This window comes from Lissotriton vulgaris, chromosome 8 (genome assembly GCF_964263255.1).
Source record: "Lissotriton vulgaris chromosome 8, aLisVul1.2, whole genome shotgun sequence".
Taxonomy (NCBI): Eukaryota; Metazoa; Chordata; class Amphibia; order Caudata; family Salamandridae; genus Lissotriton; species Lissotriton vulgaris.
In genome coordinates, this window is record NC_141696.1 from 491,715,521 (window position 1) to 491,741,799 (window position 26,279).

Consider the following 26,279-nt stretch of genomic DNA (forward strand, 5'->3'; position numbering starts at 1 on the left):
TCATGCCTTGCTGAAATCACAAACATTCGGAACTCTGCAACTCGGAGAAGGTAGGATCAACATATCCCTGGTGAAACAATCCTTCTAATTCCAAAGCCCAAGTGTCTTAGTTACAAGGAGTTGAGAAAGAGGGGAAAGAGAACCCCTCACAGCATGATCACAGGGCCTTTAGTAGATGCCGCCATTTTGAAGGAAGGGATGAGCTCCAGAACCCTCTGGGCCATCACCAAGCATGTTGTTGCCCAGCTTACTTTCATTACATACAGTGCTAAAATCTAGTAACATATACAACTGAATAACGTACAGCAATTAAGAGGCAACAGAGACGAAATAAAGGTAAACTGTATCAAATGAAAACTTAACTCCAATGTATTTTCTCTCAGAGCAAGGCAGCGTGAAATGTGTCACACCGACAAAGGGGGAGCACAGCGGCACCACCTTCTCCGGTTAGAAAAGTGGGTTTTGGACTGTGACCAAGTCCTTGCTTGAAAAAACGTATGATTCTGCTTAATGACAGTCCATATCCCTAATCATACGGTCTACTGTGATGAGCGCTCTTGACTGCATAAACCCCTGACACCAGTGTTTTCTCTGCAGGTGGATGGATGATTAGCCGTTAGGGTGGGCAAGCATGGTATATAAATGGCGAGAGATGGCCAGGGATGCAGCAGAGTCAGTGAACCTCTACAAACAGCAGGACCAGAGAACTCACAAGGTAAACTGCGCTATGCTTTTTGATTTCATACGAAGTTAGGTATTTGAGATTTGAATGGGCCTTTTCTTCTGTAGGTGTCAGTTAGATGCAACTGCTTTTGAATCTCCTACAGTTCTTTCATCTGTACTTCCAGTTGGGAATCTGGCAAACAGTCACACATCTTGATAGTTATTAGAAGCAATTGGTGTGTTTACTTGTTCAGCTGAGATACCAACGAATGCTATACATTTCCTTGAGAGCCACAAAGTACTGTCTGTGGCATGCCAGTCGGCCGCACCTATGCCAGCAGGGCGAGAGTAGGGTTATGAAAGATGGGCATAGGGGGAAGTGAAGCACATGCATATGGTGGACAACAAACTGAACCTTGTAACTTAAGCCTGCCACCAATGCTCTATTCTCATGTACCAAGAGTTAAAATCAAATTAATTAATTTCTAGTTTGAGAGGGTAAGAAATACACATATGGTAGTGGCTAAACTGCAAAATGTGAAACCTTTATTTATGCCAGTTTCACAGCTTTCTGAATGTTCCTGATCTGTCAAGTGAACTGCCGCCCAGACCTGCTGGTCAAAAGGAGACCGCAATTCAAGTTCAGGAGAGCCAGATTCGGCCCCCGAACTGTACTTTGAGTATTCCTGGTCTAGGTGCTATGGAGAGAAGTCACAAGGGGAAATAGGTTGCAAAGTATTTATGGGCCCATAAGCAGTGGGGAAAACAGCAGTTCCAAACACAACTACTTCACACAAAAAAAGCTCTGGGTACATGGATTCTGTGTAGTTGATGCATAGAGTTGCAATTGTGTCCAGTATGGAGAAATTTATTTATTTATTTATTTTTAGCATTTGTTAAGCGCGAACAATTGCCAGCAGGCGTCTCGGTGCTGTACATTCGTTTGCTCTCCTATAAGGTCACGTGGAATTGTTTAAGGGTTGAATAACCAGGTTTTCAGTTTCTTCTTGAAAGATATCAGATTTGGGCTGGATCGTATGGACTGCGGGACTGTGTTCCATAGTTTAGGGCCAACCACTAGGAAACGTCTGTCTCCCCAATTGACCAACCTGGTCCGTGGCACAACCAGGTCGTTCTGTTTTGCTGAACGCAGTGTGTCCGAGAGGGAATATATGGGACAAGATGGTCTTTCAAAAATTGCGGCGCTTGATGATGTAGTGACTTATAGACAATACACAGTGTCTTAAATTTAATTCTGTTCCTCACAGGGAGCCAATGAAAACTTCTCAGAGTCTTAGCTATGGGCTTAAATTTAGGGGTATTTGAAAGAAGTCTGGCTGCCGCATTTTGGGTTCCCTGCATTTTCTTAATAACCCTGGCTTGGGCGCTGGCAAACAAGCCATTGCAGTAATCCAGTGCTGATAGGACAAGAGCGCTGACAAGTGTCTTGCCTACATTTTTAGGAAGAAAAGGGAGGATCTTCCTGACCAGGCGTAGTTTATAGAATGCTGTGGCGGCAGTCTGATTGGCATGTGCCATGAAATTTAAATTGTCATCAAAGATGACGCCCAGATTCCTTACTTTTGTAGCAGGTTCAGGCACGGCTCCAAAGGATGACGGCCACCATACTGGGGGCCAGCTGGGACTAAGATAGCCAAAAGTGACCACCTCAGTTTTATCGGAGTTTAATTTCAAACAGTTTGCCGACATCCATTGTCCAATGGCCAGCATACCTGTTTTGAAACTCTCCGCTACTGTTTCCCCGTCGTTTCTGACACCCAGAATTAGCTGGGTATCATCTGCATATGAGGTAAGGTTCATCCCGTGCGCTTTGATGGTCTTTGCGAGGTCCGACACATAGATATTAAAAAGTGTCGGACTAAGGGATGAACCTTGAGGTACCCCACATGGCAGTGATAGTTCAGCCGATTCAAATTGACCCAGGGTAACTGCTTGGGATCTCTCCGTCAGAAAGGATGCCAGTAGATTTTTTGCTTGGCCTTGCACGCCCATTTTTTCGACACGGTCGACTAGGATCTTATGGTCAACCGTGTCGAAGGCTGCCGATAAATCTAGAAGCACCAGTAGTGCTGTGCCACCTTGGTCTCTGATTAGTCGAATATCATCTGCTGCTTTTATGAGTGCAGTTTCAGTCCCATGAAACTTACGGAATCCAAATTGTGTTTCATCAAGCAGATGGTATTGCTCGATGAATTCCGTAAGTTGGGTGTTCATGGCCTTCTCAACTATTTTTGCAAGAAGCGGTAGGTTAGCTATAGGCCTGTAATTTTTCAAATCGGTTTTATCGAGGCCGGGTTTTTTCAGAAGAGGTTTTAATAAGGTCTTTTTTAGTTGGGTGGGAAAAATGCCAGTACGGAACATTATATTGCATATTTGGGTTATGACTGGTGTCACAGTGTCCATAAGTGGGCGAAGAGTGTTCAGGGGACAGGGCTCTAACGCCGATCCTGATTTGATGGTTTTAACAATGTCCTGGATTTGGTCTTCAGTGACTTCAACAAAGCAAGATAAATTATTGCTTGGGAAAGGAATATTCAGCTTTTCGATGTTTTGATTATCACCAAGGTTGAATACTGAGAAAATATCATTCACTTTATTAAGAAAGAAAGAGGCCAATGAATCACAGAAATTTTGTGAACATGAGGGTTTCAGGTCTGGGACACATCCCGCCAGCTGTTTAGTTATTTCGAAAAGCTTCTTATTTGAATTTTTTGCACTTTCGATTTGCTCAGTATAATATTTTTTCTTGGTTTCGATAATCAGGAGCTTATATTGGGTTAAGAGCTCTTCATACATCTTTTTATTTTCGTTGTCATAATTTTTCCTCCACTGTCTCTCTTGATTTCTACATTGTTGTTTAAGTTTTTTGAGCTCCTCTGAATACCATGGGGCTGAAGGGGAACTTCTATTTCTAGACATCCTTTTTATTGGGACCAATCTATTGGCGGCCTGGTCCAGCCATGCTAGATATTGTTCGGTAGCGATTTCTGGGTTATTAGACAGAGTGGGCTTTGAGTTATCTAACGCATCCTTAAAACTGGGAATGTTAATGTCTCTCCACACTTTAAACGATTCTTGTTTAGGGGCTGGTGTTGTTACGATAGATGTTTTGTTAATTTGTATCGTGGCCAATACCAGATGATGATCGGTCCAAGTCATTGGCAGGACATCAGTCACTAGCAGATTCTCAAGATTGGTAAATATTCCATCTAGTGTGTGTCCTGCGTTATGAGTAGGTCCCCTCACCAACTGAGATAGACCGAAAACCTCCATTTCTGACTGCAAGGAGATAGTGTCTTTGTCTTCATTACAGTCCAAATGGAAATTAAAATCTCCTAGCAGTGTTATAAATTTGTCAGTAACAGAAGTTTCCAGAAAGGTGGCGATTTCTTCAAGGAATCCCGAACGGATTTCTGGTCGTCTGTATAATAGTATGCCTCTGAAGTTGTAGGAGGGGGATAGGTATATATCAAATTGAAAAGCCTCACATGTAGTGGAAGGAATTGCTGTGGTACGAATTTTTAAAGTATCACGAGCAATTATGGCGATCCCACCTCCTCTCTTACCAATTCTGTCCAACCTGTAAGATTTAAATCCTTTAGGGATGGCTATCGCAAGGTCTGGTTCTGATGCTTTATCCAACCAGGTCTCCGTCAGGAACATTATATCAATGTTCCTGTCTATGAGTATATCAGCCGTTTCTTGCCTATGTTTAGCCAGCAAGCGCACATTGATAAGGGCTATGATAAACTTTTGCGTTGTCTGTTTAGGGTTGTCCCATCCGACCGTTTTATTTAGCAGGGGGATGGACGTCTGACAATGCCTGCAATTTAGTGCGGTTATAGACGATATACTATCAGGGTTATTCCTGCTACATCCTTCCATAGTTTGTGGACAGAGGTCCGTTAACATGGAGTGAGAGTATTGGAGGCGAGCAATTGCAGTAGAGCCAGGGGGAGGGGCCCTAGGCCCGTGTCCGGCGCGGACGGGCGCAGACGGGCTTGCCTTTGGCGCGCCTTCGGCGCACCGCCGGCGCGCCCGCTGCGCCCGCCCGCTGCGCCCGCCCGCTGCGCGTACGGAATGGCCTCAACATTTTATACTCTATAGAGGAGGGTGGGAGGCATCCTGCCACTGGACCGCCAACCCTTCCTCCCTCCAAGATGGCGCCTTTCCCCGCGTTGTAGCCCCTAATCGGCCACGCCGGGAGGAGAAAGGTGAGAAGAGTGTGTCTCGGTGCAACGTAGTCTTGCACCCGAGAGCGCGGTAATACAGTGCAAATATAAAAGCGTCACTAATAAAATATTTACAATTTTAAAATTTGCCGCTTCTGTCACCATAAATTGCCGCTTCTATCACCATCAAGAAAAGAAAAGAGGGTAGAAAAGTGTGCGATAGGACCCTGACGATATTCAGGATCAGGAAGCCTGAGGTACATGGGTGGTGGCAGGTCGTAGTTCAGGACTGTTGTCTACTACCTTGGCGTGTTGTTCTGGAAGGGCTGCTCAGGTACAGCTCCCGGATGAAGCATAGTCTGCATTCGTGAGAATATTCTCAGATTCTGCTTCTAGACATTTCAATGTGATTCCTTTGGTGAAGGCAAGCAAAAATTAAATAGCAACCCAATACAATCACAGAGCACTGATGGACCTACAGTAGGTCACTGCTACTCCTGGAAGGTAGTGTTTGACTGAGATGACAAATTAAATTCGCAATTAGCAGATTCAGATGAAGAAGCCATTTAATCATCGATATCAACAAGGGTTAACACAAAATAGAAAATGTCAGTTTCTAAATGTGCTCCTATCTAATATAAATTTGTTCAATTAAAATAAGCGTCCACTAGGCCTAAACAAATATCAGGTTATAGAGGTGCACACTGGGTCAAAAGGTCTGTGTTTAGAGGAGGCCAAAATCTGACCAATGACTCAAGTTTTAGACTGCTGTCATGGGGTTTCTTATGCAAGGAGTGGCACGTTGAGTAACACAAGGTTGTAAAAGTAACACCTCTCCTTCTAACATGACCGCCACTCTGCAATTACATTCTCTTTTATATCTTTTCAGTCTCATACAATTTGACCTCTATGGTAAACGCTATTTTATTCACTTTGTAGGAAAGTGGTAGTTGTGGAAGGTTTCCAAGACACTGTGGAGCTGGCTTAAGTCTGCCGGTGCTATATAGCAGTTTTTTTTTACTTCTTTCCTAAAGACAACTTCAAGCTCTCTGTGGTTGAATATTTATTTTCCACAATACAATACACAAAGCAGCCTTTGGATCAGCCCCTTACTCATTATTCACAGTTTGATGTCCCTGGTTCCATGGCTTTCCTCCATGTTCTCGTTTTGTCCCAGTTGTGGTTTAGCTTTCCATGATAGCATATGGCATAGCTTGGTGACCCGTCCGTGCTCTCACCACTCTTTCTTGCCTATTGCCTTCCCGCATATCTGCTAGTTGCTTTTCCCCAATTGTTTAAGTGACTGGCAACTGCACACTGTTACTAGCTCATTCTCTTCTGTCTTTTGCTTAACTGCTTAATTTAACACTCCAAAACAGATATCCACAATCTTGAAATTGCGTTTTAAGATTATCAATATATCAAAAAATAATTACAAAACGCCAGCCATATTGGAGGATAAACACATTGGTGGCCATCTTGTAATGGTTTCTGTTTAACTTGGATAGAAATATATTAATCCCTTTGCCAGCTCCTTAGTGACGAGAGCAAGCATAGGCTGGACAGCATCAAGGGTTTTTCTACACAAAGAATACTAATTGTGCAAGTACACTATGCTTAGTCAGCGGCTCGTAAAGCGGCAGCTTAATATCACTTTGATCAGCAATCCATCACATGGCTTCGGAGGCGACCGTGAGCGCGAGCAGGTATAATTCGCTATTAATCAACATGTTAATTCTGAAAAGTTTCATTACTGATCACAGGGACTTAAGCTTGTGTCAATCATGATCGAAGAATGATCATTCTCATAGCTAAATAAAGGCAAAATTAATATCTGAACTCTTTCTTCTTGCAGAAGTGGCCAAGACAGCACAGATCTCACCACAACTAAGATGAGGCCCTGTATCCTGCTCACTTGCCTTCTAAGTGTGACTTTAGCAATGCCAGTAAGTAAACAAGAATATGTTGACTAAGCAAGTAACTAATGCTTTTGAATCCAGACTAAGAAAATATGATGTGGATAGCATTTTGTAAGATAATGTGGACTGAGTGGGGGTTGAAAAGGAACGGGATGAATTTGACTAGAACATCAGGAGAGTACAGTGTTTTTTTCACGGCCCTAAATCTATTTTTAAAAGATAAATCTCAGTCTGATGGCATAAACAATTATTACAAATCTTGTTTAAAATGCAGGGCTGGACTAAGAGGGGCAGGTCACAGTTCCTCGCATGCAAATTCTAAGCAGTTTGGGTTTTGAACTAGCTTTTTACCTTCCTGAACAGGCCTAAAGCGCAATGGTGTAAAGCGAGTGTAGTAATCACAACTTCTTAGCCAGGTAACTACTTCTAAAATACAGCACATAAATCCTCTGCAGGGCTGCTTTGTTTTTAACAACAAAAAACATAGCATTTCTCAACAGGACTACTATGCTTCCAGTAGTCTAGGACTAACAAGTATTGGAACTCCAAGCAAAGAGACAATTTCACCCAATAATATGTTGGTTCAAACAAGACTATGTACAAGAGCCAATAATCTAAAAAAATAATCTCTCTTGTAAACAGTGCAGTACCCCAATCCGCAATCGGGTCTATTTTGGACTGGCATTAACTGACGCTTGTAAATCAGATTTGGTTTTGTTCGATAGTAGAAAAAATGTCCATTATTCAATTGCATGTTAGCTATTTACCCAATGTGGTAGTATATTAATTAGGGATGAGTGACATTAGTTTAGTAATTTTATGCAGCAAGGGAAAACAAGTATTCCACAACAGACGATGACGGCTTAGATATTTGTCACAACTCTGAAGGGATGGTTTTCATTTCATCAAAGCAAAGTGAGATAGTAGTCATCCTCTACTGCACAATGAAACGAGTTTCTTTCAGAATGCACCTGGTGCAAAGCGAACACAATATTTAAGAGGGTGCATTTGCTATTTACTTTGTCTATTCCTAGCAACAAGAGCAGTGAAGCCCTCGAACCATCAAGGAATGGCACCAGCTCAAAATATCTAGTATACATCTTTTTAGTTGCATAAATACAGAGACCAAAGTAAAGTTTAGCTAATATAACGACTTGGCTAAACAAGGACTGGGTCTGGGTATCACAGTAATTTCGTTTGGCTATACCAAGTGTTAGAAGGAACAGACTGAACTGGGAGTGGTAAGAGAACTTTTTGTACAAAAATACAGTTTTCCTTTGCATACACGATTCATGCATGGGGAGCTAGTGATAGAGTCTACACTGAGCGAAGCAAATAGAGGAGATTTTATGTAACTAAAGCAGAGAGAGCCCACATGCATCCCCACTGAGCTATCACTTATGATCAAAAACCTATGGAGTACCATGCTATCCTTTACTGACAGGGCATTAACTTCTTGTAAGAGGTGTTAATCGCTTTAAAAATTCAGTTGTCCTGTATTATAAATAGTTTTGGCTAACAATATTCTGTTAAATATAGTTTGAACATGTAACTTTTGAGAAGGAATATTGGATACTACCTAGTGATGAGCAAAACGCATATAAAGGACATATTGTTAAAAGACAAATAGTACATAACTTCTTGTGGATATTAAAAAATTCTATTTTTGATGTAGATATGTTTGTCTTTTCATGATTAACGTGTTTTCTTTTTGGTCGAATTAAACTTTACACAATATTTTAACACATATCTCCTACAACAAGATCAAAGCCCCCCCCCCCCCCCCCCCCCAGGGTTTTAAAAAAACAATCTAAAGCTCTAAATCCGTACCCACCCCCAGCCTTGGCCCAATCCCCCTTACCTCTACAGGATAACGAGGCAGTTTTCTTGAGGCGAGTTGCGGCACAGGTCATCAAGAGAAAGCACAAGGGTCTCTCTGTTTCCTCTAACGACACCGATAGCCTTGACCACACTGGTGCTTTTACGACCGTTACCAGCATATACCCTTACCACCAGTGTACCGTATATTGCTTTACCATTCATACCTTTACAACATTAATTAATTGTACAGGCATGCATGGTAAAGGAAAATGCGTTGCAAACAATATGTGGTAATGGCTATGCGTAGTAACAGTGCTGGGTTGTAACACATGCATGGTAAAGGTACTGCATGGTTTCAGCCACCCCCGCTTTTGCATTCTCCTCAATATTACACGCTTATTTCACAGCCTTTTCTTTTTAAGGAGCATAGCAAATTATTGACAGAGGCCTTCTGTAGGTGGAAAGGAAAAAGGGACTGAATACGGGCTTTTTTTTCCGTTTTACCACCCCAAGGATACAACTAAGCATTTTGCTGCAAGGTCCCTTGACATTCTCCCCACAGGCACACCGATCTGACAGTACTGTGACCAACCACGCTGATTTTCAGCACAAAAAAAGAGCTCTATGCAACATACCGTTCCTAATCATCAAAACTACAAATGTTGCCTGCACAAACTACCTCTCAGGCACACTAAGTCACTTGATCCCACCTCACAACCTACACTCAAGCCAACAAAAACCTTGTAACCACACATCAGACCTGTTTTGCTCCATCTAGGTTTCATACCATCTAATGACGAGGACCACCACACTTGCATTCACTTCCAAATGAAATTAATTTACTCGCTGACATCTTTCAAAACAGCCACTGCTGTCAAGGAATACAATGATATGATATGATATGATACGGTTTTTATAGAGCGCGACTTACACTCCAAGGAGCATCTTGGCGCTAGTGGTAAGAGTGTCACAGAGGAGGGGAGAAAAGAAATGTGCGGGCGACTAGAAGGGGGAGGGGGGGAGAGGGGGCTGACTGAGTTGTGTTAAGTTAAATTAGTTTTAGGACGTGGGTGTCAGATGCATTAAAAATCCAGGTTTTGAGAGCCTTGCGAAACAGGTTTTCTGAAGGGATTAGACGCATCTGGGTGGGGAGCTGGTTCCAGGCTCTAGCTCCCAAAAAACCTAAAGATTTTCCACCTTTGGTTGAGAGCCTAAATCTGGGGACCACCAGTAGGTTCAGGTTGGAGGACCTGAGCGATCGAGAGGGGGTGTATCTTCCAAACCTTTGGGACAGATAGGTGGGACCCGACTGGTGGTAGGCTCTGAAGGTGATAAGTAGGATTTTAAATAGTACTCTCTTATGGATAGGCAGCCAGTGTAGGGTTCTGAGTGCTGCTGAGGCAGAAGACTTCCTGGGCAGCCTCAGTACTAGGCGGGCTGCGGTGTTCTGCACCATCTGCAGTTTGTGCAGGACACTTTTGTTGGAACCTGCGTAGATGCTATTGCAGTAATCCAGACGGGATGTAATGAGGGCCACTGCTATTGTCTTTCTGGCCGTCAGGGGGAGGAGGTCAAAAAACTTTCTCAGGCCCTTGATGATGTTAAAACAGGACCCTGCCACGGTGCCTGCTTGTTGCTTAAAGGAGAGAGCTTCGTCAAACTTAATCCCGAGGTTGCGGGCTGATTTGATTGTATTTGGTGGGACCTCAGCATCTTGGGGCCACCACTGTTTCGGGCAAAAAAGGTTGTCCTGGCCAAAGGGGAGGATTTCCGTTTTCCCTGAGTTACACTTGAGGTGGTGAGTTCTCATCCATTCAAAAGTAGCAGTGAGACAGTCTCTTAGATTTTCTTCAGCTGTGGTAGTGTTGTCTTGAACAAGGATGAGCTGAGTGTCATCAGCGTACGATATTGTGCTGATGTTGAAGGAGGTGATCAGCTCTATCAAGGGGGTCATATACAGGTTGAAAAGAATTGGGCTTAGGCTAGAGCCCTGTGGCACCCCTGTATTGAGTGTCTTCTCGTCTGACCGATAGTTCCCCAGTATGGTGACTTGCTTCCTATGGCTAAGGAAGTTTTTTAGCCAGTTTAGGGCAGTTCCTGTTAGCCCCGAGTCTGCCAGGCGGCCAATTAATACGGGATGTGAGACCGTATCAAAGGCCGCCGACAGGTCGAGCAGGATCAGGACGGCTTTTTTACCTTGGTCCATTGCTGTCTTGAGGGTCTCCACCGTATGTAGGAGGGCTGATTCCGTGGAATGTTTTGCTCTGAAACCTGCCTGGCTCGGGTGTAGTAGGTTGTTTTCCTCCAGAAATGTGGTCAGCTGTTTGTTTACCGCTGCCTCTGTGAGTTTGAACAGTAGTGGAAGCAGTGATATAGGGCGGAGGTTGGAAAGTATGGTAGGGTCAGCTAGGGGTTTCTTTTGAAGGGGTTTCACGGCAGCGAGTTTCCATTCAGATGGAATGGCAGCAGTGGCAAGGGAGGAGTTGATGATGTTATTTATAGTAGGGTTAACTGTGTCCACTATGGTTTGGAGCAGCAGAGGGGGACACGGATCAAAAGGGGAGCCTGACTTAATGGAGAGGATAGCTTGGCGAGTTTCGTCAAGACTAACCGGAGCAAATTTGCTTAGCTGCGGGTTTTTGTTGGTAGGTGGTAGATTTTCCTGAAAAAGGGATTCAGGGGGGTCTGGAAAATCTTTAATGAGGTTTTGAATTTTTTGTTCAAAGTAGTCTGCTATCGAATTGCACAGGGTAGGTGAAGGTGGAATGTCTTGTCTGAGGATTCTGGGATTCATGAAGTCATCGACTATTTTGAAGATTTGCTTTTGATTGTTGTTGGACATAGTGATGGCCTCAAGGAAATGATCTTTTTTGGCGGTTTTTATCATTGCGTGATAGTGTTTCCTAGCAGTTTTGTAATCTAGGAGTTCAGTATCACTATAGGTACGGCGCCATTTCTTTTCGAGGGTTCTAACCTCTGTGCGCTTGTCTTTGAGGTGGGGGGAGAACCATGGGGCACGTTTTTTGTTTTGCTTTTTTCTCGCTTTTTGCGGGTTGGGGGGTCCGCCGAGATCTGTGATCCATTTACAGAAATTGCTGTAGTCTGTTTCAGTGCAGCCAGTGGGGAGGGGCTTCGAGTTCTCAGCGGCGAGGTGCAGATTGGGGAAGTTTACTAGTTTCTTCCAATCTGTCTGTGCCTGGGTGTCGACTTTTGGATTGGGAGTGTTTGCCCTTTTTTTTAGAGCGAGGTTGAAAGGGATCAGCCAGTGGTCGGTCCACGTTTGAGGCAGGGGAGCTGCTACAGTTAGGGTAGTGAGATTGGTGCAAATGCAATCCAGGATGTGACCTGCTTTGTGTGTGGGCTTTTTGGTCAGTATTTCCAGCCCCAGGATATCGGTTAGTTCATTGACAAACACAACAGTCCATCTTAATTAAATAAGACACTAATATATCGCCAAACAGTATGTACGATAAATAAATGGCTTTGTATTTGTTCAAAATCAGTGTAACCCCATCACGTTTTCTAGACCCACATCTCAAAACTGTGAATGTCCTGTTTCACAGTGATACAATTGGTATGTTGTACTTTGGCAAATGATAAAGAAAAAGGAGGTTACTATGTATGGGGTACATAAGGATATCTACAGCAGCGTTTGGCACACAATGGTGAACTGAAGATACAGGATGGTTTGAAAACAGGCAATTAGAACATGAACTACTAATATATATCCAACCAAATAGTCCCTCAAGGAACCAATCTGATCACTCATGGGCTGTAATCTTTAATTTAATTTTATGACTATGCGTTTTAGCAATCAGCCTTATTCATGTCAGTTCCTTTAAAAAGGGTCATAAAGCACACTTAAGTACCAGTTAATTGATTCCACATGATGATATCACAAACCGGGGACTCACAGTTCTCCATTCAAATGGCTTGTAGTTTTTCCGCCATTACAGCGTGTACCTCTCAACATTAACGTGCCCACATATTTCTTTGCACCTTAGTAGGTAAGTCTGCCCTCATTGCGTGTGAAGCTATTATATGTATCAAAAGACGCCAGATAATTCATTATTGTCCTCTGGTAAGTGCAACATTTTCAAAGTATAAATTCAACTGTTTCACTCTCGTTTTGCCCACATCTCACGTCGGAGGCACTCATTGAAGAGTTCATCAGTATGTAAGCGGCTTTGGTGGAAGGCTATATATATTTATATAGATTAGTCATTAGTTTTACGAGCCCGACATATAAAGAAGAAAGATGGATTTGGAGGTCTTACTACCGCTTCAATTCTCTAGATTTTGCTTACATGCACTTTGGGGAATGCTTCAAGGCCCACTAAGTAGATTGTTCATTGGGTACTCAGACATTGTACACCCATCCCGCCACCCCATTTATGTATTGTTATTTTCAACAAAAGAAAATTATTGATTGCCACTCATGCCAAGAAATCTTTAATAACAGTTTATCTAATTACTCAAACCTACGCTAATAAATGTCAATTGCTAACTCTATAATCAATAAATACCCGATTGTACTAAGACACAGTTTAGGTGGACTGGGTCGATGTAGTATTTTAAGATGTATGTTGTTGCAACATAGGCATGCTTACTATTGTGCTGTTTTGTTTTGCAGCTCCCGCCTCATCCAAGTCACCCAGGTTACATCAATTTCAGCTACGAGGTATACTCTCTCTTTTTGGGTCCTACATAATCCTACTACCAGGAAGCAACAGTCTCCTTTAGAGAGGGTTAGAGGCAGCATACTGCACGAAATAGTTATTTTGTTTGTGTGATGAACCTTTACAAAATAATGCAGAGATATCCCACTTGCTGGTATGATAAATCTGCATCAACAATAGGAGAGAGAGGGAGAAATTCGGGACACTCTCAGTCCCCCAGATAAATCTCAGTCAAACAACAAAATCGTGTTGTATGTAGTAGGTATATCAGCACAAATGCAGAGGAAAAATAGACCTTAATAAATCACATTGGAGTTTATAAGGAAGCCCTCACTCACCACCCTGGGTGGTGACATGCTTCATCATCGGGCCCACCAGGAGAAGCTGAACGCCTCCCTGGTGTGCTACTGAGAGAGCGCAGAACAGAGTTAAAAATTGTAGGGGTGCATCATATTCACAAATGGGCCTCTGCACGTTTATGTGCACCAACATGCTAACATAAGCACTACATTACGTTCTTTAACATCAATCTTTAATGCAAAATACAATTCTCTACCTAAGCCATTTAATCACATTTAACGTTACAACTGTGAGTTTAATAAGCAAGGCTAAAGGCACAATGGTGAATTATTAAACACACTCTTATTAGTGAAATACTCCATAGCAAACGGCATCTCTATGTTAAAACAGCATTAATAGTTTTTAAAGCACATTACATTAGCCCTTAGCGTAACTCTAATACCATCTACATTAGTTCTCAATCCTACATTATATTTGAACACAATTAGTAAGTCCTCTATATATGTGGGTGCTGACTACTTGTGAATATGATGCACCCCTACAATTTTTAACTCTGTTCTGCACTCTCTCACTACAATGCCAAAATACTGCGGAGCTGGGTTTTTTGTGACAGTGATGTGAAAAAGTGTAGGTTAAAAATGTCAAGGCGGTGTACCACACAAAAACTGTATTCAGTGGTCTGCCTGACATGGTTAAAAGGTATGTGTGGGAAATTACCAAATAATGTTTTGGATATTTGCACTTAAAGTGGGGTCGACATGTTTCTGCCCTTTATGTGTAATTTACTGGGCTTCTTCAGGACCATGTGGAGTGTACCTGGGTGGTGTGGGCTCGCTAAGGCCCACCCTGCCAGAGGACGTGATAGTTAAAATATTGTGTAAAATTTAAAGGTGCAAAAAACAACAAACCAACAAGTTGTGGGATTTACCTCAGTTTGAGAGGAACCTGTATAGTCTGAAAGGAAAGACATACATACAAATATAGAGACAAACACGTAGTTAGTAGGATCTGTCTGCTAGGTTTTCTGCAAAAACGATCTCTGTATTGTTGTGCTCAGGGCTAATCAAAATGCGTGACCACAGTGTCATAGAAGGTACTGTTGTGCAGGAAAACACTGGTCTGGATACCAGACAGACGTGTGGACATGCACTATGACTGAGAAGAATGGCTGGTTGATCACAAAAATCTAGTGGAACATCACGCCTGATTAGTGATCAATGAGGCAAAAGCAGGGCCAGTGGTAATATTTACATTGAAGGATTATAAGGTACCCTGGCGGGTTAAAATAACAAGTGGTAATGCTATCTCACTTGTTGGGTAAAAGATCCACACCCCATAGGTCTCGGGAGGGGGGTGGAGGCGACAATGGCACACCCAGGTTACATCAATTTCAGCTACGAGGTATACCATCTCTTTTTGGGTCCTACACAATCCTACTACCAGGAAGCAACAGTCTCCTTTAGAGAGAGTTAGGGTTAGAGGCAGCATACTGCACAAAATAGTTATTTTGTTTGTGTGATGAACCTTTACTGAGTAATGCAGAGATATCCCACTTGCTGGTATGATAAAACTGTCACTAGGAAAATTAAGCTTGAAAAAAGAGAATTTGTTTATCAAATACAAAGTCCAAATATTACCTGGAAAATGTACTTAGCAAGGATATGACTGATGTTTATCAGTTACTTTTATTGACCTCTGAGGCGTTCCATTAGAGCCAGAGTACAGTCTGTACAGTTGGATTCTACGGCATCTTATGGAGAACATAATGGGAACCGCCGGCCTCCAGCAACTTATGTCACTAAGAAATCCTAAAATGATTAAAAACTGTACTCACATAATCCGAAGAATCACTGGGTTGCCGTCCTCAGGAACCGCAATCCATTACTAAAACCACTAGATAACAAGAGTTGCTGAAGGGTTTAGCCCAATCATTTGGAGCCAGAATGTTATTAGCTAAAGGTATTTTAGATATTGCTAGACAAGTCCCCAGGCGCAAACTACCCATATTTTACCCAGCACATGTTTTACCTCAAACCTTTGGTACTGTTCCCCAGAAGATATGAACAGTTGTTCATCAGCCAAGTCTTAAAAAAGTCCCTACAAATACTAAAATGTTACCACCGCCCAAACAATGAAACTCATTTTCAGGTGCCATTTGAAAATGAACAATAAGGAGAGCAAGTGATGAAACTAACAAGTTTTTTTAGGGTCAAAAAAGTGGGGAATTGATTTATGAATTAGGTACTAAGGCATGGCAGAGGATCTAGGCCTTATTTTGGGAAATTAAGCAAGCAGTATGGATATATATATATAAATTTTTTTTTATTGACAAGATTGCATAGACCGGTTACATACTTGCACTGAATCAAAGTACCATATACATGAATACGATTGAAGAGGACTAGGTTGACCAGTTGTACAGAACGTCAGAAAGCAATAACATGGCAGACATTACTGGGGCACACCAGGACAGTGAACAATTCGACCCCAACACATGGAAACACTACACAGCGTGGGGACAAGTAGCATGACAATCAAGCGGCAGGAGGTGTCTGGGCAGAATTTAACAAAGCCTAGAAGGCAGAGCGGGGGGGGGGGGTCAGGCTGGATCTGAGAAGAGGTGATCTCAGAAATAGCAGCGCGCACATCACGCCAGTAAGTGGAGATGTTGGGGCATAGCCAGGCGAGGTGAGAGAAGTCCGCCGCAGGAGCATAACAGCGCAGGCATCTATCACTAGGGGTGAGTCCCAACTTGTGCAGCTGAACGGGAGTGCGGTAAAGCCTATGCAAATATTTAAAATGAATGAGGAGCAGGCGATAATTTGGAGACAGTCGCTTAGTCTGGTCGCAACAATAAAGCCAATCAGCTTGGGAGATTTCCACACCACGGTCCTCGCTCCACGCCACACGAGCACGGTCAGCGGAGATGGAGGTAGCCGCCAGCGTGAATGTGTAAAGTTGAATCACCAACTTCCGAGGGGAGGAAGAAGAGAACAGGAAATCAAGAGTGGCCATCGAGGGGGAGGCTGGGGGAACGCGGGATGTACTTCCTTGCAGATCGCCCGGAGATGATAATAGAGTAAAGTGTCCATAGGACCAGAATCGTCAGCTGCAATATTGATATATTGCATGGATGGAGATGCCACCTCTGTGCCAGCAATATATCATGTGTCTGGTCATGGACTGCCTCTTGCTAAATTACTGTATTCTGGGAGTTGTAGTCCCAGGTTAATTTTATTTAATTAATTGGATACACATACTGGTGACCAATATTTAAAGCCTGAATTAGGACTTGCAAACCACCACATCAAGAGCAGCAGAGGACCAAAAAAGCTAGAGTTTAAAAAACTACAGGACAATATCCAGTACTTCTGCCAACTTTACTACTAAGAAACCTTAGACAGCAACCCCTAATAAATACCGTTCAAAATCTTTTAAAATGTTGGTAGGATTATTGGTAGTCATGTCAATGAACTGTTATGTTTTGCAAATGTTCAGGAAAATATGGTTTGGAAAATATATTATTTAGGGAGATGTTGGGTTAACAGTAGGCAAAATAATGTATTTTAATGTTTTTTTTTAAGGTTATGACTCCGTTAAAGTGGTATCAATCAATGATAATGCAACCGGTAAGCTTTAAGTTTTTATAATTATCTACTTTATTTTAGGAATGTATAAATTCAGCTGAAACAAATAGCAGGGTGCATGTGAGGAGTGCATACAATCTGTTTTTCTGTAAATTTGCTAACATCTACAGAATGGATTCTATGTTTTAACTACAGTACTGGGCTGTTTTGAAGTAGGAATTAAGATTGCCTACTTTCAACTCAAAAGCAATATAATAAGGGAAAAAATAATGAGTAGCACCCAAGACTAACAGCAGAAAAATGCATTAGGTGGCAATATGTAAGCTAATGTATAATACAGGACTCAACTGTGAAGGGCAATTCCTTGAAATTTCACAATACATAGAGCTTGTTTCTAAAGTTTAATTTCCTAAAAGCTCAGAACATGTTTGTGAGAGTATGACTTAAATGCTGATAGACTTATCTCACATGGAAATAAGAAGCAAGGAAAGCATTATTTAGCACGAAGGTGTAAGCTAGTTAGTAATTTGTAGAGATAAATGACTAGTAAGTTGCAACAAGGAAGCTGGAAGGAACAGAAAATAACACAGAAAAAAGAAATGACAATCAGTGATATTCATGACATCAAAATGTGAATGGATATTGACCTTAATATGCGAGAAGATGCAAGTTAGTCTCTGCATGCAATTAGAAAAGTGGTGAAAATAAAACAGTATGCCACTTTAAAAAATGGTAAAAGCAACCCGCATTATCAAATTGCTTAGCTGGGCTATCAAACGGCATAGTAATTTTCCTATTCAGCATAATATTTAGGAAACGGAGGCATGAGGACAGACCAGTATTTAATGTGTAGTATAGTTCAATATTTCCATTCACAAGGAGACACTCAATATCCTAAATTCGTTACTGCAAGTCTACACTACTGAAAGATAACGTTTAGTTAAGTAAGCCAGGGGTGCTGACTGTCCCATAATAAGTGCAAATTCCTAGAAAGAGGGAAGACTGGAGAGCAAGAGAGAAACAGGTATTGGTAAAGCCAATATGTCTATCATAGGCTACAGGCGTAGTTGCTTTGCCGATGCTGGTTTCATTTTTAAATGTTTTCCTAAAACTTTATTTACCAACATTTAAAGATGCCCACTTTTATGAGTGCACTGCAAGCAAGTGCATTAGCGCCAGCTTTGAAAAGTTTGTAATAATGTTTTACTAAACGTAGTTGTTGTAAGACTGTCCCACTTGTATCCGAATGAAGGTGTTGCTATCTTAGAATGTCTTTCATATTAAGTTTTACAAAAGCACTTCGAAATTCGATGCTTATGTACCGATATGGGCAGGAGTAGGCAGCCATCTTGGAATGGCTTACAAATCTACAAGATGGCAGCTACTAGAATTCACTGGATGCTGGTAAGTGCAAACAACAGCGAAGGTGCTGGTAGGTGTTTCTGGGAAGCTGCCAGGACCTTGTAGAAAGGATTTATTTTTTAAAGGGGCAATAAACATAGTTAAAAAATAAACATATATATTAGCCCAGCAGTCAACTGAACTAGTTTTCGTCTGAAGTGCACTTTAAGCAGAAGAAAAATGCTGTCACTCACAATTTGGTGAGCCAATAACCGAAGTGGGCAGACCTAGTTAAGGCAGGAAAGCCTCACAAAGTTACTATTTGATTGGTCAGTAGGAGAGGCTATCACATGAAAGTGAGTAAGAACGCAAAACCTATGAAAGTCATTAAAGCAGGTACAAAATGCAAAAACAACAAAAGGTAACAAGAATATCAAAGAGGAAACATCTCAAATTGAGATGGAGAAAGCACGAGAACGTTATGATGTCAGATGAAGTACAAGACAAAAAATTAGTGGAGGAAATAGGCTTATTTTACACAACAAAACAAGGGTAAAATGAAAGATGATATTATTCTAAGTTTATTTGTTTCCACATAAAAGATAAGGTTTTTCTAGTTAGATACCCATCTTCCCGATATTTCTGGTTATTCAGAAATGCCATCAACTTGGAGTACAGAGTATATGTCAAGAAAGTGATACCGATAATACAGAAATTATATATATATATATATATATATATATATATATATATATATATATATATATATATATATATATATATATATATATATATATATATAAATATTATATACATATATATTCACGAAAAAAAAATACAAGGTTACAGGGATGTATAGTTAGGCTGACATTTCACTTGTACAAAACCAGACAAAATCAGCAGTTCTAGTTAGCTGAGCCAACTTTAACTTATGCCCCCGCAATGCAATGCTTATGAATTCATATATTACATCACTCATGACATCTGAAATGACATCACTGACTAGATCATCCAGATATTGAGTGTTTTCTAAAAGTTACTGAGTGTTAAACATATATACTAAGGTAAGGGGCTATGGGAGTGCCTATATGGGTGAGTGAGTGGGTGTGTAAGTGGTGTACAGACGAGTGAGTGGGTATGCGAGAGACTATATACATGAGTGAGTGGCTGTGTGCATTTTTGTATGGGTGAGTAAGTGGGTGTGTCAGTGGCTGTAAATGATGAATGAGAGAGTGCTTGAGTAGCTGAATAGGTGAGTGAGCAGGTACATAAGTGTCTGTAACAGGGTATACGAGGTAAAGTATGGGTGCATGAATGGGTGTATAAGTGGTTATGGGTGAATGTCTTGGTGTGTGATTGGCTGTAAGGGTGAGTGAATGGGTGTGTGAGACTGCAGGGGTGAATAAGTGAATGGTTGTATGGGAGAGTATGTGCTTGTCTCAGTGACTGTATAGGTGAGTGAGAATGTGGTAGTATATCTATGAATAAGTGAGTTGATGTGTGAGTAACTGGCTGGATGAGTGGATGTTTGAGTGACTGTATGGGTGAGTGAGTAGGTATGTGAATATGGGTAACTGATTCAGGATGAGAATGGCTGTATGAGTGTGTGTGAGAGAGTGGATGTATTGGTCAGTGAGTAGGCACATGAGTGGCTTTATATGTGAGTTAGTGGTTGTGTTAAGGGCTGTATGGGTGAGTTGATCTTTTAGTAGCTCTATGGATCAGTGACTAGTTGTGTCACGGTTTGTATGGGTCTGTGAATTTTTTTTTTTAAACTATGATTCGGATAGCAAAGGTGCCTGCACTGTTATTTCTAATGTCTTTGAAATTAAACTAGAACATATTTGTCAAGATGTTGTTTGAGTACCGTTAACAAATGCTACATAATTATTTTCACTAGTATCCATCCTACGGCTATGAACCAATGGGTGGATGGTTGCAGAGTCAAACCATGCCAGGATCTCCCATTATGCCCCAGCAGCATTTTCCACAAATGCACGCAATTCCACAGATGCAGCCCCACCACCACTTGATGCTTCCTCAGCAGCCCATGCTGCCCCATCAACAAACACTGCCACAGCACCAGCAACTCCTGCAACAGTTCGGCCAGCAGCCACTGTTACCCCAACAACCAGTCCACGTTCAACAAACTGCACAAGCAAGTCAACCAATTCTGCCCCACCAGCCACAACAGTCAGGTCAGCCAATATTTCCTGTGCAGCAGCAGCCACCTCTTCAACCCGAAGCGCCACTGGAGCCTTGGCAACCCGCAGACAAAACCAATCAAGACGAACAGGTGAGTGAGCCTTTACAAAACACTGGACCATTACGCTAGGTATAATTATCGATAGGATGGCTTATTTTACGAGCAACTAGACAACCAAAATGCAATTTTCAAAGGAAACAACAAAATATCACCAGCAAAACATTATATGCTGCCATCATTACTTGTTCTTGAAAAACATACTTTAATAAAAAGGTGCACACCACAGAGCACAGTCAAACTTACAAAACTTAATGACCATAAAATAATAAGCCTTATGTTGTTCTGTACTAAACACAACTTATTACTGGCCTTACAAGTCAGAGTGCAGTAGTGCATTCACATAGTTCACTTCAAAAAATTCTCTCAATTTGCTGTCTGAGAAATAAAAGTAAAAAACAATTTCCATGTTAAAAGAATTAGCAGCAATTTGTGAGGAGACATGGCCTGACAATTGACAACATTGTGTTGCACATTCACGTTCTGAACTTCAGCACAGTTATTTTGGGAGTGTTGCAGCACAATCCCACATAACTACTTCCAGCATCTATAGTGTAAATGTTTACAATGGTGTTAGGTCATGTCTTTTTAAATAGCTCCAACTTGCAGGATGGTCCTTTTTTAATAATCCACTTCTTTCAAAAGTATTCTATTACATGATATTGGAAGACGTTAGAGCAAGCCATACTCCCAGTGGTTCTTTTTTTTCTAATTATTTACATGTTGTTTTGTGAAGAAGGGGTGGGGTGTGTGTCTGCGCTCGGGTGCATTTGTAGCAAGCGGAAGCACACTTATGAGCCACAACACAAATATCTTACCAAGCATTGGCTATGTAGTACAAACACTATTTAAGGTAATAAAATACAAAATGCACATATTTATGCAAATGCACAGTGTGATGTGTAACGCCTCGAATGGACCATGACCCCTCTCCCCTCCCTAAGCAGTGGTAATAACATAGCTTATTACACTTTGCCCATTTGTGTAGATGGTTATGTTACAACATTTTTCACGTGTGTTTGTTTAAATAATAGCTAGTTAAACAAAACCAATATGCAAGAGGGTTACATTTGTGCAGTATGGTAAAACCACACTTTAGAGGCCCTGTGACTAGAAAGAGTTGTTTCCATGCGTAAAATATTTTTACATGCAATTCTTGAGGCTGTAAACATTTGTTATCTTGTGAATTGCATGCAACACTGGTAATTATTTGGACTTTGAACTGCGCTGTAGTAATAAGTATGGCGTTGTCCTTTTATCCATACAGTTTGCTCTAAATCAAATGAGTTATTGGGGTACATTTATTTACCAAATATATTTATGTTTGCCATCAAAATTAGGCATCCTAGCTCTTAGTCAAATTTCTCTCAAGACTCATCAATTCAGTCTTAATGCTCCTGCGTACCTTTTACCACCCACTACCTTACCCTCTTTCGGTGAAGATTTGCTTGATACTAATTTGATCCATTTTCTCTTCAGGATTAAACTGACGAAGAATTGGAAGTCAGAAAAGGATTCTAGGGCTTTTCTACTGCACTTTTTGGAACACAACAATCTTCAGTCCACAATGCAAGGACAGCTCGATTTCAATTATTTATAGCTATTGCTGATAAGAAATCTGAACCCAGAAGAAAACAATAAAATGTTCAGAACTGTGTATTTGTCTCGCATTCCTTTTTGTTAAAATGCAGCACATCTGGACTTGTCCTGCTGTCTCACCTTAAAGTGCGGCATGTGTGAGGCCGAGTTAGGTGATCCAGACAGACAGAACAGGGAGTTATATTAGTGTTCTAGTTGCAGTGTGCTGTGTGTGTATGAAGGAATGCACCTGAACCTAGGGTTCAAATAGGTTTGCTGAACATAAGTATAAAGTCTTTCTTCACTTCCGACTGTATTTGGTCGACTTACCTGTGCCAAGGCTTTGAGATCAGTGAAGCAGCAATTGTGGTATAATGTCATAGTTACATTTGAAAACACCAGACCCACAGCTGGTGAATAATTTCTGCTTTCCTACCTCGTGCCCCTGTTTGCCCTCACCCTCCTGCCGTCCAGAGACAGCCACCAGGCCATCGGCCATTGGACGAGGCTGATTCCTTAAGAGCACCCAGACATCCCTCCCATTATTCTGCAAGTGCTTTGAGGTGAGACGACCATGGGCGTCCGAAGAATTTTTTAAGGGTAGCATTATAAAAGAAAAAAAAAATCAAGATCGCGCTACAGGCAGCGCGATCTTGACTTTTTTTCAAAAAAATGCAAGTGAAAAATCCAGGATCCAGGGAAGGGAGGGACGGGCAATTATGGGCAAGTGACCACCCCCCTCCCCGTCCCTAGTTTGGCGCAGATGGAGACGACTAAGGGTGGCTGTGTTGCCTGCGACAACCCTGTGCCTGGGTATTGCACTCTGGCATGCAAATGCTGATTTTGATTAAGAATGAATGGAAGTGGGCATCAGGCCCAGTCATGATAGAACACAGATATACATGTGAAATAATAAGAGCACACTGACCTTGTGCACAGTCTTTGCAGGTTGGCTTTATTTTCTACTGCTATGAAAAGATTTAGGAGTAGAACGTTCCATGCAGAAGTATTCAGTGAAGAGCTAGCAGTCACCTTCAGCACAGACTGTATGTTTACTATTAACAAAAGCTATCTGGACTCCAGTTTACTCACTTGGCACGGTGCTAGCTCCTCCACGCTCTTTCCTGGCACTGTCAGGGTCACTCAGACCCCATGAATGCATGAGACATAATCAGTGGAAAAGATGGGAAAAAAGGCTCTGGCAGTACTCTCCTTCACTGCGCAGCCCCCACCCCCGAGTACTCTGAAAAACAATTTTTGTGCATTATGATGATGTCAAAATGCCCTCATTCGAACCCAAATAATTTTAGATATCCTTACGGAGGCAACAATTATAAAAGCCAGTGCCTTCTATGGAAGTATTTCATAATAAAGATGAAGCTCAGTTGGTGTAATTACAAAGAAATACAGATGCCAACGTAAAATCATATGAAATTCTAATCCATACTACAAGATAGTCAATATTTAATTACACAATTATAGCTCAATTTTATTTTGGACTTCAATATCAAGTATTGAGGTCTAGTCCTATAAGTGCTTCTGGTCGGGGTTATCAGTGCGCATGTGGTTGAAAGTGCAGCCAATCATGTTCCTAGGCTCACTATGCCGGAAACTGCTACTGGAGGTGCTAGCTACAACTTAGCCTGCACTTTGGAAAACTTAGTCCTTGATCGGTAGCCCTATCTGAGATACTATTTGCGTGTGACAGTATAGACATTATGAGATGGCAGAGGAAAACCTTGTTAGATGAGGTGTCAACTGAGGTATGGCACATGAGCAAGAAAAGAGAACCAAACAGTGATGGAAACAATGCTTGTGTAATAAACTGCAAATGCTACTTACCAGTATGCATCTGTTCTTGGCATGTAGGGCTGCTGACATTCATATCTGTGCATAGATCGCCGCCTAGTGTTGGGTCCGGATGATTGCACATTGTTGTCCTGGAAGAGTCTTCGAAGTATCACGAGATAGGTGGCTCCTCCCCTGGACTACAGTGCGCATGGGCATGGCCTCCATCCCCAGATTGTTTTTAGCCATTGGCAGAGATGGAGTGAAGTACGTGAGTGATGACCATGCTATGAGCATATATATATATGAATGAATACTGCAGCTGCTACAGGCGCCGGGGAGGAGGGTGGGCGATATGAATGTCAGCAGCCCTACATGCCAAGAACAGATGCATACTGGTAAGTAGCATTTGCAGTTCGAGGCATGTGGGCTGCTGAATTCATATCTGTGCATAGAATACATAGCAGTCCCTCCATTAGCGGCGGCCGCCCGTGCCAGCTGCAGCAGTCTGAAAAAGTGTTTTGAGAACAGCCTGCCCAACAGCTGCCTGCTGTTTGGAATGCACGTCTACACAGTAGTGTTTAGTGAAAGTATGTGTGGTAGACCATGTGGCTGCTCTACAGATATCTTCTAAGGGAATGTTACCTAGGAAAGCCATAGAGGCCCCCCAACTTCCTGGTGGAATGGGCCCTCGGTGGGATAGTGAGAGTGCGCTTAGCTTTAGCATAACAGATCTGAATGCATTTCACGATCCACCTAGCGATCCCAGCTTTGGAGATAGCGTTTCCCTTGTGGTGTGTGGCAAAAGCAACAAAAAGCTGCTTGGTTTTGCGAAAATCTGTTGTCCTGTCTACATAGTACATCAAGGCTCTCTTAACGTCAAGGGTGTGGAGCATCCGCTCCGCCAGCGTCTCTGGGTTTTGGAAAAACACCGGCAACTCAATTGTCTGGTTCATGTGGAATTGAGATACAACCTTGGGTAAGAATTTAGGGTTAGTGCGGAGCACAACCCTGTTAGCATGTACTTGGAAGAAAGGTTCTTGGATGGTGAGCGCCTGCAACTCGCTAACCCTCCGTAGCGATGTAATTGCTACTAAGAATGCCACCTTCCAAGTCAGAAACTGAAGCTCACAAGAGTGCAGTGGCTCGAAGGGAGGACCCATCAGCCTTGTAAGAACCACATTGAGGTTCCATTCCGGTGGGGTCCTTGGTGGAATGACTCTTTTGAGTCCTTCCAGAAAGGCCTTGATGGCAGGGACCTTAAAGAGTGACAGGTGTTGCCTATTCTGGAGGTACGCTGCCATAGCAGACAGATGAATGCGGATGGAAGAGTACGCCAAATTGCATTGATACAGGTGGAACAGGTAACAAATGATGTTTTGAATGGAGGCATCTAGCGGGTCAATATCGTGGTTGACACAGTAGATGACAAACCTCTTCCATTTAGCCGCATAACAAGCTCTAGTAGTGGGCTTCCTTGCCTCCCGAATGATGTTCATGCAATCGGGAGGTAGATTGAGGTAGCCAAACTCTAGGACTTCAGGAGCCAGATCGCCAGGTTGAGCTGTTGCGGATCTGGGTGCTGAATGTCGCCATGGCTCTGCGTCAGAAGGCTGGGAGTGAGATGAAGCCTTTGATGCGGTACCACGGAGAGTTCCAGAAACGTGGTGTACCACGGTTGGTGAGCCCACGTTGGAGCAACCAGGATGAGAGTCATCGAGTGCTGCCTGAGCTTGCGTGCCACCAGCGGTATCAGAGGTGCTGGGGGAAAAGCGTACGCAAATCTGCCTGACCAGTTCATCCACATCGCATTGCCCTGTGATTGCGGGTGTGGGAACCTGGCGGCGAAGCTTTGGCATTTTGCGTTCTCCTTTGTGGCGAACAGGTCTATCTCTGGATGACCCCACTTTTGTCATGTGCTTATCTAGGTTCCTGATCGATACTGTGACCTTATGCCCCTATTCGGCTATAAAGCCCCTTTTTCCCTATATTGGCATAACCGTTCAAGTACGATTTTCTGAAAAGTCATCTCTGGCCTCACACGAGCAGAGCCACAGAGCCACATTCCAGCATGACTCTCTGCTACTTCCTTTGCGACCAATTAGTGCAATGACAGAGCAGCAGTCACTATCTGATATTCCTAGATA

The 26,279-nt window shown here is 42.3% G+C and overlaps 2 protein-coding genes across 2 annotated transcripts in view; one reads left to right on the plus strand and one right to left on the minus strand.

Annotated features, from left to right (window-relative positions):
• Positions 1-26,279, minus strand: part of ARHGAP6 (Rho GTPase activating protein 6) — a 1,594,767-nt gene that overhangs the window by 1,246,584 nt on the left and 321,904 nt on the right. The window lies entirely within an intron of this gene.
• LOC147697227 (uncharacterized) lies at positions 672-22,423 on the plus strand. Its single transcript, XM_086933315.1, has 6 exons — positions 672-715; positions 6,712-6,802; positions 13,230-13,277; positions 17,160-17,204; positions 20,404-20,799; positions 22,246-22,423. Exons 2-6 carry the CDS (start codon positions 6,749-6,751, stop codon positions 22,249-22,251), a joined length of 549 nt encoding a protein of 182 aa, XP_086789441.1. The 5' UTR covers positions 672-715; positions 6,712-6,748; the 3' UTR covers positions 22,252-22,423.